Consider the following 15,234-nt stretch of genomic DNA (forward strand, 5'->3'; position numbering starts at 1 on the left):
GGTGGTGGCACATGCCTTTAATCTCAGTACTCAGAAGGCAAAGACAGGTGGATCACTATGAGTTCAAAGCTTGCCTGGTCTACACAGTGAGTTACTGAACAGCTAGAGCTACACAGTGAGACCCTGTCTCAAATAAAAAAAGAAATCAACAGCTGCAAAAATGAATACAAATACCAGACTAATTCAACCCAGGACCTAGGAAGGAAAGTCAGCAGTATAAAACAATAGTCACAGCCTGAGGAGATGGCTCAATCAGGAAAGTGCCCACACAGAATCATGGAGATCTGTGTTCAGATCCCCAGCACCCACAGAAAAGGTAGTGTCTGCCTGTAATCCTGTGCCAGGGAAGTGGAAATGGGGAACCATCTTACCTAAGTCAAAATGGCTATCACCAAAAGAAAAACAAACAAACAAACAAACAAACAAACAACAACAAAAAAAAAAACACAAATGAGGGCTGGGAATACACGTCAACAATTCAAGGGTATGATGAAAGAACTCTTATAAACTCCCGATAGGAATGTAAACTTTGTGCAGCCACTATGGAAATCAGTTTGGAGGTTCCTCAAAACTGAAATAAACAAACAAACAAACCTAACAAGTGGAGACCTTGTTAGTACCAATCCTGGGTATATTCCTGAAGAACTAAGTCAACACACCATAGAGATACTTGCATATCCACATTCATTGCTGCTCTAGTCATAAGAGCTAGAAAGTACACTACACGACCTTCAGTGGATGAACAGGTTTAAAAAACAACAACATGGTACATATACGCGATGAAAAATTAGTCACACAGAAAAATGAAATGACATTTGAAGGAAAATGAATGGAACCAGGAAATACTACGAACACAATACAATACTACAATTACAATATTGCCTGTCTTCTCTCTCTCACATAGATCTAGGTGTGTGTATGCCGTGCTATTAGAAAGGGGCCATGAAAGAGGAAGACAAAATCGTAAGGGACGGGGGAGGGAGAAAGGTGAGGGTAATGGAATATCTGTAGTATGAAAGCACAAGTAGGGACTGCTTGGAGGGAGGGAGAGGGTGGGCAAGAAGGGGGCAACAGAAGGGGAAGACCCTCTACTAGAATAATGTATAACGACACAAATATGTGCAAATGCCGTAACGAGACCTGTTAACTTTGAACACTAACTTACATGGTTTAATAGATAGATTAGATATAGACAGACAGGTACACAGATACATAGATACCAAGTGAAAAAAAGAGAAATGTAACTACTTTTAGTACTTTTGCCTTACATATGCATATATAAAGCAACAATGACCAAGTATATTCTAACAACTACTACATGAAACACCAAATTAAATAATATAAAAAGAATACACTAATATTTATAGTAAATATAGTCATGTTCTTTGATACAGCTATTATCAAATTGTTCTTACTCAGCTGAAATAAAGGATGATACAAAAGTGACCCAGAATTATAGAAACGTTAGGGGAAGAGAGATAAGAAACTAAGCTGGATATGTAGCTGCATGTATGCACTACAGGCCAGAAAAGGGGACCAGATCTCATTACAGATGGTTGTAAGCCACCATGTAGTTGCTGGGAATTGAACTCAGGACCTCCGGAAGAGCAGCCAGTGCTCTTAACCACTGAGCCATCTCTCTAGCCCCTAAGCTGAATATCTTTTCATCTTGACTTAAGTCTCCAAATGAAGGAAACTGTAAATTACAAACCAGTGATTCATATATGATAGTCAATTTTAGTAATCTTCATGGAATTAAGAGGTCAGACTCCTTTAAAGAATTGGCATAATATCTGTATATAATGGCACAGGCCAATAAATCTCAGCATTCTGGAGGCTGAGGTGGGAGGGTCAGTTGGAAGCTGGTCTAGATCACACAAGGACACACCCTTTCAAAAAAAAATCATAAACACAATCTATAGTAAATACTACTACTTAATCAGTGAAAAGTAACATTTTATAATAACTAGGCTTTTCCCACTCTTCCTCAACTCACCTACTAGGAAGTTTCTATAAAAATTGGACAAAACCATGAGTCAGAGAATGATTAATCTACTTTTTCATCTGTCTGCTTTCATAAACTAAGACTTGGCATTCAAAATGAAATTCTACAGAAGAGGAGAGGATTGTTTTTATTTTTTCTCAAGTTTATCTAAACACAAATTTGAGAGTTAGAAAATGGACACTATGACACACATATCACTGGGAAAGAACTCACCACTTCTTAGGCTTTGACAATGGTTTGTACTTGCTGTATTTTACACGCCACTCAAGAACTTCTTTGCAGCGCTGACACACTCCATCATGAAGTTTGGCATTAATTTTCTAAAAACAAATAAAAATACATAAATTAAGAATCACATCCATAAGCCAATATGGCAAGTCCCATTAAAAAGGTTCATGGGAATGTTTTAAAAATAGCCTTGAGTGGGCAAATGTCTCAGCAGGTAAAGGTGCTTGCCAACAAGCCCAAGGACCTGAATTCAATCTCCTGAACCTACATGGTTGAAGGAGAACCAACTCCTGCAAGTTGTCTTCTGATTTCCAAGTGCATGTGATGGAGCACACACCCACACGTGCACACAAAAAATAAAAACAATTAAAAAGTTAAATGCAGTAACCTAACTTTTATCTATATAATAGTCCATGACATAGCATGTGCTCTATGTATATTATTCAACTTGGTTCTTTAAAAGCCCATAGTTCCTAACCTGTCAACATGTTAAAGAGTTTCCAAGGTGACATTGACAACATCTTCCTCATTGGCCCTGAATGATATGAATGTTGGATAATTAAGACACATGGATCTTACTGTTTGTAAACTAAACCTACATAAAAATCTAATAAGAGAAACACAAGATTATTATTTCAACAATTCAAATTTTACCAATGACTCTGAATTAAACTGAAAAATCAGAATGATCAGTTTATTTGGGATGGCAGTAACTGAAAGTTAAGATGTGCCAGTGAGAAGCAAGCAGGAAGCCAAACGGCATTTTGTTTCTTTTTTTTTCTTTTTTTTTTTTTTGCTCCTAAGTAAGGAAAATGTTTTACAAAGGTTCCTTGGAGGCCCAGCCTTAAACAAACAGAACTCCTCCAGCTCTCTTGGTTTTATGAGAATACAACATGAATGTACACATGATGTAAACATGGACAGCTAGTAAAGGAAGGACTTCATGAGGAAAGAAAACATTTAAGACTTTATTATCAAAATGTGTTTGTATGAATAGGCAAGTTTAAATGTACCCTAGGTCCTCTGTAATAGTTTCGTATCTTATGTAAGACATGTTCACATGCTACAGGATTTAGGTTCTGAGAATTCTCTCATTTCTTTTGATGAAAGAGGAAGGCTGGTCTTTGCCCATTGTTGGAAAGGATATTTGCCATTGTAAAGGGCATTTTCTTTTCTTTTTCTTTTTTTGTTTTCTTGGTAAAATTTCTCCAAGGGGGAAAAAAAAGCACATCACACAAGATGCAGATTCTTTGGGTGGCTATTCCATAATGAGTTAAAACAGTATTTGGACTAGGTCAGCTGAAGCAAACAACTGGAAAGGCCCTGCTAGCCATAAAAGCTGATGAGGGGGGCTGGAGAGATGGCTCAGAGGTTAAGAGCACTGGCTGCTCTTCCAAAGGATCTGGGTTCAATTCTCAGCACCCACATGGCGGCTCACAATTGTCTGAAACTCCAATTCCAGGGGATCTGGCATCCTCACACAGATATAGATGCAGGCAAAATCCCAATGTACATAATAAATAAATAAATCTTTAAAAAAAAAAAAAAGCTAGGGGCTGTAGAGATGGCTCAGCAGTTAAGAGCACTGGATGCTCTTCCAAAGGACCCAGGTTCAATTCCAGGCACACCCACATGGCAGCTCACAACTGTCTCTAACTCCAAGATCTGACACCCTCACACAGACATACACGCAGCCAAAACACCAATGCACATAAAATAAAAATAAATAAATTAAAAAAAATAAAAGCTGATGAAGGTGAAGTAATCTGACAAAACTTTTATTATAAGGGAATATATTTCAAGGGCATTTTCAACATCCATAAAGTATGCTTTAAATACTTATATCTCAGCTGAACTCTCATGAAGAGTACACTGTTACTTATGAACTATGTATGGGTTTATTCTTTCCTTTTTTCTTTCCTCCCTGCCCTCCCCTCCCTCCCTCCCTCCCTCCCTCCCTGCCTCCCTCCCTCCCCTCCCTCCCTTCCTTCCTTCCTGGCATAGCAATAGACAGACCCAGGCAAAGAAAGTTCAGCATGTCTCCCTCTGTTTATTGTCACCATGCTATACTATAGAGAAAGCTTCATGCCCACACCAAAGCCCTCTGCTCACTGTCACCATGCTATATACTACAGAGAAAGTTCTGTGCCCACATACCAAGCCCCTCTTCCTCTGCCCCCTGGCACTTAGTTGACCCATACAGGGATGGCTAAGAGGGGCAGACTTCAAATTCATAATTTGTCAATGGTCTTACATCATCTGCTGCTTGAAAAATCTTACAACTTGTATTTGTGTCCTTTAACAATTTTAAGACTACGTTAATGGCTTTGAACCAAAGTCACAATGTGAAACAAACTTTCTAACTAGAGTAAGTATCTGAGGATGCAGGAAATTTCATTAGCTGCAATTGTAGTACATTAACATACACTGCTTGCCAACCAGGAAGCATTAGTTGGTTTCTTGTTTGTTTCTCTATACAATTTCTGACCAGTTCATCTTGATTTATGAAGCCCTGCGTAATTTGGAAACTGGTTTCCTTAGGGTGGATCAACTGCAGAACAAAACAGGTCTTTGTGGGAACTTGTTCTGAGTGATCAGTGAGGTAGTATAAACAGAAATCTTGCATAGGGGTCACGTGACCAACTGGAACTACTACAAAATTAACTTGGTTTTTATGTGTTAAGAAATGAATGAGGCTGGCAACAAAGACTATGTTCACTTAAAAGTACATGCATACAGAAAGAGGGCAATTCCAGAGAGGTGAGCAGAGACAGCCAGATCCTACTTCTAGGAATTGCTCCATGTCGGGCAAAGGAGATGGCAGTCTTACCTCACACACTCCTATTTATGTCTAATCCTCCTTCGGCAACTTGTTTTAGTATGCCCCTCAAGGTAGACGGTCACAGGCTACTGTGCAAATATAAATTAAAACTTGGTTTATGCTGGGTGGTGGTGGAACACACCTTTAATCCCAGCACTCCAGAGACAGAGGCAGGTGGATCTCTGAGTTCTAGGCCAGCCTGATCTACAGAGTGAGTTCCAGGACAGCCAAAGCTGCACTTAGAAATTCTGTCTTGAGAAACCAAAATAAATAAGTGTGTGTGTGTGTGTGTGTGTGTGTGTGTGTAGAGGGAGAGAGAGAGAGGGAGAGAAGAGAGAGAGAGAGAGAGAGAGAGAGAGAGAGAGAGAGAGAGAGAGAGAGAGAGAGCGAGCACTAGCAAGCTTGGTTTATAAGAAAGATCAATCTGTTCAACAGGCTGCTTTCTAGATCTTTTATTTGTTTTTTTTTTTTTTTTTTTTTTTTTTTTGAGACAAAAGTCTTGCTATGTAGTAGTCCTGGCTGGTCTAGACCTTGGTGTATAGCCCAGGTTAGCCTTAAACTCATGGCAATCTCCCTGTCTCAATGTCCTAAGTGTAGGGATCACAGGTATACCCCAGCACATGTAACTTCCAGATTTTTAAAGGAGTAAAATTGTACATACTTAGGAATTAGTTGCAGAGAATCAGGTACAGAAAAATGAAGTGAATACTTTTTAAAAGTCAAAATAAATGTAGCACATCAAAAGATACTCCTAGTGGAACATAGAGATAATGTCTTAAAATGCCTTTGCTTATCAAGCCATACCAAGCATATGTTACCATGTAATTATCTCTGCTATGAATAGTCCATTGCCAGACAACAAATCTTCCATAATGGAATCCCAACTAGGAACTGGGTAAGCATTTAGAGTCTTGGAAGGTAACAAGAGCAAACTAACTACAACATGTATCAACAAGTAGATGAGCATTTCACAAGTTATAAAGTATCACTTAACAGAAAGATACACCATTTGGAAGAGGAAAGGAATTTAAAACAACTCGTAATTTTTCTTTAGGATGCTTTTGGTATGAGGTAATTATTTCAGCAGTGCTAAAATGAAAACAATTGCAGATGTCGTGTCTCATTTCTCTTGATTGGAAAAAAATTCTTAAAGGAAAATGTCTATTCCAACTGCTGCCAACAGGGATCACCATAGATGGTCCTGGCAACCTTGCTGCAGGTAAGTAAGGAGTTTTACTCAGAGATAGCTAGCTACATTACTGCTACTCTGGAAATAGGAACCTTAATGTTAATTATATTTCAAGTGCTCTATAGGGGCGGGGCAGAGACTAGGAGAGAGGGCGAGTGTATGTGCTTGCTCTGGTATTGGGGAGTGACATCCTGAGTGCATGTGTTATTCACATAGGCATGGCCTCAGGCCCATGAAGGAATTCCAAGGCCTTCCTTCTCCCTGGGGTGAGGATGAAGCATGAGAAAGCCTTAAATTCTCTGGTCATAGGTCTATAAAGAAGGCCCAGTACATCACAAGACCATCTTGAAGAAATAGTATTATCAACTGAGCCCTTCTACCACGGAAGTGTCAAATCTGCACAAAAGTTGAAACAATCTGGTGTGGTGGCTCATGCCTGTGATCTAACACTCAGGAGACTGAGACATAAAATGGCTATGCGTTTAAAGCCAGCTAGACTACAAATTGAGACGATCTCAAAAATATATGTGTATTTATGTATGTAGATAAATATATGTATACGTACGTACGTACATGGGTTGATTTCTACATCTAGCTACAGGCACAATGCCTAAAGACAAGCACGGAGTCTGTCCTTCCCCTTTCCATGTGTGTACACACTTGCAGAAAGTTACAGACACGGAGGCATTTTTCAGAGTAGCCATACATTTTGTGAAGACCAGTTTTCCCAAATGCCTTTCAGAACTTGGAACTGTAAAATCTGTTTCATCTGCAAAGGCATGCAGCATGCTCACTGCGGCTTGAGTCTGCATTTCTCTAACATCACAGCGCTGCATTTCTTTTCTGCAATGCAGCCTCTTGTTGAAGCATCTCATCTGCTTACTGTCTTCTGCCCAGTTGTCTTTTATCAGACTCTTCATGTTCTGTACTTATTCTGAATATCAGCCCTTTGTCAGATAGATGTTTTGAAAATATATTCTCACAACCTAAGATGTGAGAATGTATTTTTATTACCCCTATTTTCTTAGCAGCTAATGTCTTTAAATTTTAATGAAGAGCAAGACAGTAAGTTTGTGAATTATGAATTATACTTTCTAAAATCTAAGAGACTTTTGTTGGAGAATAACATAAAATTTCTACTTGTTTTCTTCTAGAAGTTCAGCAATTTTAACTTTTACATTTAGTCTATAACTCATTGTGAGTTCATTTTTGTACAGTACAGCATACTAAGAGAGGTTCTTTTTCAGTTATACACAATGTCCAATTGTTCCAGCACCACTGGATCGCCTCTATTTGCATTAAAAAATTAAGTACATGTGGGCTTTCTCTGCACTCAACAAACATCCTGTCATTAATATATGTGACCATTCTTTCTCCAATACCTCATCGTGATTATGGCAGCTTTACAGTAAGATGTGAATCAGTATCGAGTTCTCTGATTTTGTTCTTTGTCAAAATTGTTTGACTATTACAATTTCTTTTAAATTTCTATTTAAATTTAAGAATGTTTATTGATTTCAAAAACAAAAAAGCCTGCTATGGGTTCGATTGGAATCACACTGAAAATATAAGTCAATTTCGGGGAGAACTGGCATCTTAACAATACTGAATTTTCTTTTAAAACAATTTTTTACAATCATTTATTCATTTTGTGTGGTAAGTGAGTGAAGGATGCTGCATGCCATGGCATGCATCTGGAGGTGAGAGAACAACTTTTGGGAGTTTCTTATCTTCATCTACCATGTGGGTCCCAGGGATTGAATTCAGGTTGTCACACTAGAGGCAGATGGCCCTGTCCTGGTTTTATAATACATGAATACTGCATACCCAGAATAAACCACAGTTTGTTATGATATTATCCTTTGAATTCACTACTTTCACCATGCTGACATTTGTGGGAGATTTCTGTTATGTCATAAGTGATATACATAGTTAAATGAACTTTTTTTAAAAAAATAATTTTGCCTAGTTCTGGTGTCTAGCTTAAGTTACTAGTAAATTCATATACAATAGCTGAAAGGACTTAAAACAGGTTTTATATACCTCAAAATACTACATTAAAAAAACTAATAGAGAATACATTCAAATCCATAATTTTAAACGTTTATAAATACAAAATGGTTTAGTCATACTTCCACCACCCTCAATATTTGTATTAACTAAAGAAACTCCTCATGGTAAATAGCTTGCCCCCTAGCTTGATTATACTTAGACATATTTAGGATTCAACTTTTTTTTTTCTTTTTGGTTTTTTGATACAGGGTTTCTCTGTGTAGTCCTGGCTGTCCTGGACCACACTCTGTAGACAGGCTGGCCTTGAACTCAGAGATCCACTAGCCTCTGCCTCCTGCTTTAATCTGCTGGGACTAAAGGCATGTGCCACCACTGCCTGGCAGGATTCAACTTCTTCTGTGGATAAAATGACTGGGGCAGGGAGGAAAACACTCAAATGGCACACGGAAGTATCTCACACACCTTCAATAGTCTATAAATGCCTCTGTCTCTCCGTGTTTTTGTTGTATATTAACAACAGTATCCACTTCTGTAAGGTTATGGCTAGAATGTATCACTTTATAGATGAAAATAATGTTATTGATCATATTTAGATTTAAGACAGTATGCACATTTTCCTATGTTCACAAAAAAAAGGTATGCTCATTTTTGTACAACTTGATCAGTTCAGGACACCGAGACTGCTTCCTTAAACATCAGAAAAAGTGCTTGTTGCACAGGCATGAGGACCTGAGAGGGATGGATCCCTAGCACGTGACAAAGCGAGGCTGGGGGCACACCTGCAACCCATCACTGGAGCACAGACAGGCCATTGCAGGGTCTCGCTGGACAGGCAGCCTAGACAATCTAGCTCCAAGCTCTAACACCGTCTCAATAATATATTAATAGTGTGAAAAATGACAGAGAGAGAAGACACATGGCTTTGACCTCTAACCTCCACATGTGCACACCCACAAATACAAAACATACTCACACGTACATGCACACACTCACATATATGTAATATGCATATATACACAGGTACAAATTTTCAAACTAGCTTGTTTATTTGCTTGAGACGGGGATGTCTATGAGTCCAGGCTAGCGTGAGACTCCTTACAGAGCCCAGTACTCTTGTGATTCTCCTGCCTCATTCTCCCAGATACTGGGATTATAGGAAGTGTGCCACCACCATATACAGTTTTAATGTGATGATGAGAAATGTGACTGTCTGCCACTCTCAGGATTAATTGGGTAAGTTACTGAGTCTTACTGAGTTTATGTTTTACTATTCCAGAAAATGATTCAGTAATATGATTAACCCAGAAATACTTCCCAGGTGAATTCTAGTAATGAAGTATCTACAGAGAAATGTAATACAGGTAACTATTAGTTTCCATTTTTAAAGAAAATGATGTTTTTCGAACAGTATTAGAGATTAGCTATAAACATTTTGAAACTCCTATTTCTGCAACATTGTTAATTAGAGATTAGCTATAAATATTTTTAAGTTTTATTTAAAAAAAAAATGCCCAGTCTCCCATTAGCAAAACACTCTAGTATTCTAAAATATCTAATTTGTATGTATGTACCAAATACATAAATGTTTGGTTTTTAGCATGTATCATTTTAGTTAAAGATATCTAAAGCATAAAGTGAGGCCCACCTCTATTGTGGCATAGAATAACATTTTCCACAAAGCCCATCTTTCTTTTATTTACTCTAAATTTATCACAAGTCTAAAACACCAATAGGAGAGAGGCAAAAATGTATGTACACTACTTCTCAGATGCTCCTCTCGCTCAGTGAGCCTCTAACCTAAGTCCTTTCTTAGAAGCCAAGAAAGAATGTCGATTCTTCTCCCACTTTCCTTGTTTACTCAATATCATCTAGAATAATAAACAATCCCATTTTCACCAGGAAACTGAATATAAAATGAGTTTGGGTCATTGCAAACAATGGGCTATTCTCTCCCAAGTTGGCAGAGCTATTGTCAGCTGCAATTAAACAGAGTGCCTGTGCATAAACTGGCTTACTTTGGCAGCAAAGTACACAGCTCTGATTTTCACTGAGAACTTCATAGACGCCCACTTCAAAGGCACACCACTGGCCTGCAGGTGGGAAAATGTGCTGGGATGTTCTCCTGGTAGAAGAAACCCGTTACAACCACTTCATGTAACTCACATTTTATTCCTCAGGTGTTGGGGATCTAAGGGCAGCACCTTGCATACTCAGCAACCCTCTAGCACTGAGCTGATGATCCCCAGCTCTACTCACTCATTGGTGAGGAAAACAAAGTAAGATGGGATGCGCAATGTAACAAATACTTTCAACCTATTTCCCTAACTGGTTATTTCCAAGCTACCTTCACTACTCACTCCAGGACATTTTCAGCAAGAAAATCATCCAAGAAAAACTGCTCCGAAAAAAAACAAACAGTTGAAGTTCTGGCTTCATGGGGCACAATCCTTTTCTCCATCAGATTTCACCGTAAACATTGACAGTGTCCATAGTTCCACTTGGGGATGTTTTGTCTTTCTCGAAAGTAAGGTTCATCTTAGAAGGAAGGGCCTCAAAGATCTTCAGCCCATCTCTCCTTTCAGGATCCCTGGCCGAGACTTCCTGGTTTAGTCATGGACTTCCTCTTTCTCAGGGCAGGTGCCTGTGCAGTCATCCTTTGTTCTGAGACTGTTTACTCAAGGTCAACAGAATGCATAACTTCAGCATTAGCAACCAGACTCCAGTTCCAACTGATGTGATATCATCTGATGTGGCCAACTGCACAGAAGGAAGCAGGTCTCCTGCAGAAATCCTTGATACCGTCAATTCCCAGATTCAAAGCAGTCACTATCTTAGCAATCAGATCCATTCCTTCTCTGTCCCAAATGTCATCTTTGAAAAGGCTCCTCCGTGGTTCCAGTAAACAAATTCCAGGTCACTTTTCACTCCTTCATGGCCTTGGCCAGGTATACTAAAGAAGAACAGAAATATCTGCCAAAGCGCTGCCGTACCTGTGAATTTATTGCTATTCAATAAATTTTGATATCACAGAAATGCCAGGCATGTTCATCTATGTTTCTGACCCAGCACGGTCAGAACAAATGTAAGGCTCTAAATTTGATCCTCATCATTTTAAAGCAAAGCAAGTGAACAACAACAAAACACAGGAGGCCAGGACTTAGAAAAGGAAAACCCAATCACCAAGAGTTGTTTCTCATTGTAAAATATCTGTCGTGTGTGTGTGTGTGTGTGTGTGTGTGTGTGTGTGTGTGTGTGTGTGTGTGGTGTTAAATTCCTGCTTTGCTAACACCATCATACATCTGCAGAACTCTTTACATTCTGCAAGTTGTTACTAAACAGTGACTCGATCTCTCTTCCCCTCCACCCCATGAGCGAACATTCTTTCTGACTACTCGAATTACTTAAGTGCCTCATACAAATGGAAATACACAGTTTTCGTCATTTTTAAATTAGTTTATTTCACTTGGCAGTATCCTCAAGGGTCACAGATGCAGAATACCTCAGAATTTCTGTCCTTAAAAATGCTAACAATGTTCCACTACGACGTTAATATACTCTGCTTATCCAGTCATACCTCTGTAGGCTCTTCTGACTCTTCTGTCTTAGCTGTCAGAAACAATACTGCTATAAACAGACCGAGCTTTCAATTCTTTAGGGCACAGAATCAGATGCAGAGTTTTAGGACCTTATGATGATCCTGTTCCTAACTTTTTAAAATGCAGCACTGGCCCATACATCTTTATGCTAATGCCACACTATTTTTATTAGCTTTGCCATCATTTTTGAAATAGAGAAATGTCAGTTCTCCTTCTTAGTTCTTTTTCAAGATGCCTTTGGTTATTTGGGATTCCTTGGGATTTTGTGAGTTTTAGAGTTTTTCATTATCTGTACAGATATCCCTGAACCTCCAAATTGGACTGAAGTGAATTTGTAGATAACCTGAGTAGCACTGATATCTTAATATTAAATCTTCCATTCAATGAACATGAACATGAGGTATTTTTCATTTATCTAATGCCTTCTACTTTCAAATCCAGCAATGGCTCACAATACTCACTGTGAGTCTTTTCTATTGTTAGTTAATTCTACGTTTCCAGTCTTCACCAAACTATTATAAAGGAATTATTTAATTCCCTTTTCAGAGTACTAATTTTTAGTGGCCACACATGTAGCTCATGTTTGTGCATGGACTTGTTCCTGCTCTTGTGCTGAATGCATTTACTAGTTTTAACTGATGAAGTCTGGGGAATTTTCGACATATAAGGTCATAACAGCTATTAATAGGGTTACTTTTACCTCTTTTTAATTTGTGTGCATTTTATGTCCTTTTTCTTACATAACTGTCCTGGCTCCAACTTTCAGCACTAATTGACAAAAGCAGACAAGCAGCAACACTTTCCAGAGCCAGGTTTAGGCTGGGTGTGTTGGTACAGATCTGTAATGCCAGCACACGGAAGGCTAAGGCAGCAAGATCCTGAGTTCAAGGCCAGCCTCACACACAGCTAGACTTTGTCCCAACAGCTCAGAGCAAACAAGCAAACAAACAAGTAAACCAAACCAAAAACCCATTTATACTTTCACAGCTAAGTTGCTGCTCACTGTGGGATTTTTATAAGTGGCTTTTTTATTTTGAGGGAGCCTTTCTATACCTAGTTGTTGAGTGTTTTATTGTGTGAGTATTGAATTTTGTCAACTGCTTTTATAACTTCAGTTCCAATAGTCATACAGATTTTTTTTCTTTCATGAACTCTGTTCATGTGGTACAAGTGCTGAATTATTCTTATATTCTAGCAATGAATACCACTGGACTTTAATGTTTAATCCTTTATTATTTACTTACTTGTTTTATTTTTATTTACGTGTGTATGTCTGTATAAATGTATGCTGTGGGAGTGGAGGTTATCCACAGAGGCCAGAAGAGGGCGTCAGATCCCCTGGAGCTCATGTTTCAGGCAGTTGGGAGCCAACTGATGAGGGTGTGGGAACTGGACACGGGTCCTCTGCAAGAGCAGTTCTTAACCACTGAGCCCTAGCCCTAGCCCTAGTCTATCTAATCCTTTTTATAACCTGCTGAATTCAATTTGCTATCATTTTCTTTTGCCTGAGGATTTCTGCCTGGTGCTTACAATACCTATCGTATTGCCATGATAAAGTGCAGGCAACAATAACCGTAAGTGAAAAGGACTCAGCTTAGCCACAGTCCTAGCTATGTTGATTCTGTTTCCATGATGAGGTAGTAGCATGTGATAGAGGATATTCACTTTATGGAGAACAGGAAGCAGAGAGTTTTAAAAAAGACACCGTATAATCCCCTAGTGACCTACTTCCTTCACCTACATACCACCTCCTAAAATTTACAGATCTCATTAAAAAACACCACCAGTTAGGGGCCTAGACTTTAACACAGCCTAGGGCAGGACACTTCAGACTCCAGTGATGTCTTAGTTACTATTCTATTGCCGTGATGAAACACCATGACCAGATGACTTATAAAAGGAAGCATTTTAATGGAAGCTTCCTTACCATTTCAGAGGGTTGATCCATAATCATCATGCAAAGAGTATGGCAGCAGGCAGGTAGGCATGGTGCTGCAGAAGTAACTGAGAGCTCACATCTGGTCCACAAGTTGCAGTAGAGAGTGAGACTGGGCCTGGTGTGGGCTTTTGAAACCTCGAGGCCCACTCTCAGTGACACACCTCGTTCAACAAGGCCATACCTCTTAATCCTTCCTAAACAGTTCCACCATATAGGGAACAAACATTTAAACATATGAGCCTATGGGGGCCATTCTCATCAAAACCACCACAGGCAGTAGTAGAGCTCAGAAGAGAGACTGCTCTGTGGTTTTCTTGTAGTGTCTTCATTTGGCTGGGATATGGGTAATATCATCATAGAATGAGTTAAGATGTGTCTCCTGTAGGCTTGGGGAGATCAATGAGTTTTCCTTTAAATGCCTGGTGGACTACCCCAGTAAAAGCATCAGGTCTAGAGTGCTTCTTCATTGGGGATTTTTCTTATTTCTGATTCAATCTATCAACTATATTGATTCAGTTTCCATTTCGTCATGATTCAGACTAGTGTAGTGGGTAGCCATTCCAGCTTGGTTCTGGAAGTTCCAACCCCCATTGAGACTCTGGCAACTGTCACACCTACGAGGCGGGGCGAGGGGAGGCGCCTGGGGACCCGAGGGCTGGATGGGCCAGCGCTCGCTCTGGGCGCTCTCTCGGTGCCGGAACGCTGACCGGTGCAGATTGACTGTGCAGAGCTCCGGAGAACACCGCTGGATTGCGATACACCTTCCCCAGACCCTGCGACCTACCCATTACTTAATTTGTGAGTTACGCCATTTAATAAATATCCTTTTAACTACGTGGAGTGGCCAAAATAATTTCTCCAATAGACTAGGTTTGGTACTTCTAGAATCCTGCCGCCTCCTTCAAGTCAGTTGTTGAAAGCATCGTTTTATAATCCTTTTTAATTGGGTAGAATTTGCATAAAATTGCCAACTTTCATTTTTGGTTATTGTCATTTGAATCTTCTTTTCTTGTTGTCATTTAATCTACGTAAAAGTTTGCCAATTAATAATTTCTTTTTTGAGATTAATATAATTATATCATTTCCCCTTTTCCTTTCTCCAAACCCTCTCTCATATATTCCTCTTTGTTCTATTTCAAAATCATAGCCTCTTTTTTTCATTTGTCATGGTTACGTGTGTGTGTGTGTGTGTATGTGTGTGTGTGTGTGTGTGTGTGTGTGTGTGTGTGTGTGTGTGTGTGTGTGTATGTTGCTAAATACATAAATATAACCTGAAAACTCTTTTGGTTTCATTGATTTGTGTCTTTCTTTTTTTCCTTTTCATTTTATTTGTCTAATCTATTTCCTTCCTTCTGGTGTCTTTTGGGATGGTTTCGGTTCTTCTAGTTCTTTGCCAGTTGCACTGCAGACATGGAATGCTTCTGAATTTGCACATGGGTTTCT

At 39.2% G+C, this 15,234-nt stretch overlaps 1 protein-coding gene across 2 annotated transcripts in view; it reads right to left on the reverse strand.

Moving 5' to 3' along the window:
- The window catches only part of C1H9orf85 (chromosome 1 C9orf85 homolog), a 57,107-nt gene that overhangs the window by 22,937 nt on the left and 18,936 nt on the right, over nucleotides 1–15,234 (reverse strand). For both annotated transcript variants that reach the window (XM_006985405.4, XM_076561186.1), the window contains exon 2: nucleotides 2,219–2,325. In XM_006985405.4, the coding sequence (XP_006985467.1) occupies nucleotides 2,219–2,325 (107 nt within the window). The remainder of the gene's footprint in view (nucleotides 1–2,218; nucleotides 2,326–15,234) is intronic.

The sequence above is a fragment of the Peromyscus maniculatus genome, chromosome 1 (genome assembly GCF_049852395.1).
Source record: "Peromyscus maniculatus bairdii isolate BWxNUB_F1_BW_parent chromosome 1, HU_Pman_BW_mat_3.1, whole genome shotgun sequence".
In the NCBI taxonomy this organism is placed as follows: Eukaryota; Metazoa; Chordata; class Mammalia; order Rodentia; family Cricetidae; genus Peromyscus; species Peromyscus maniculatus.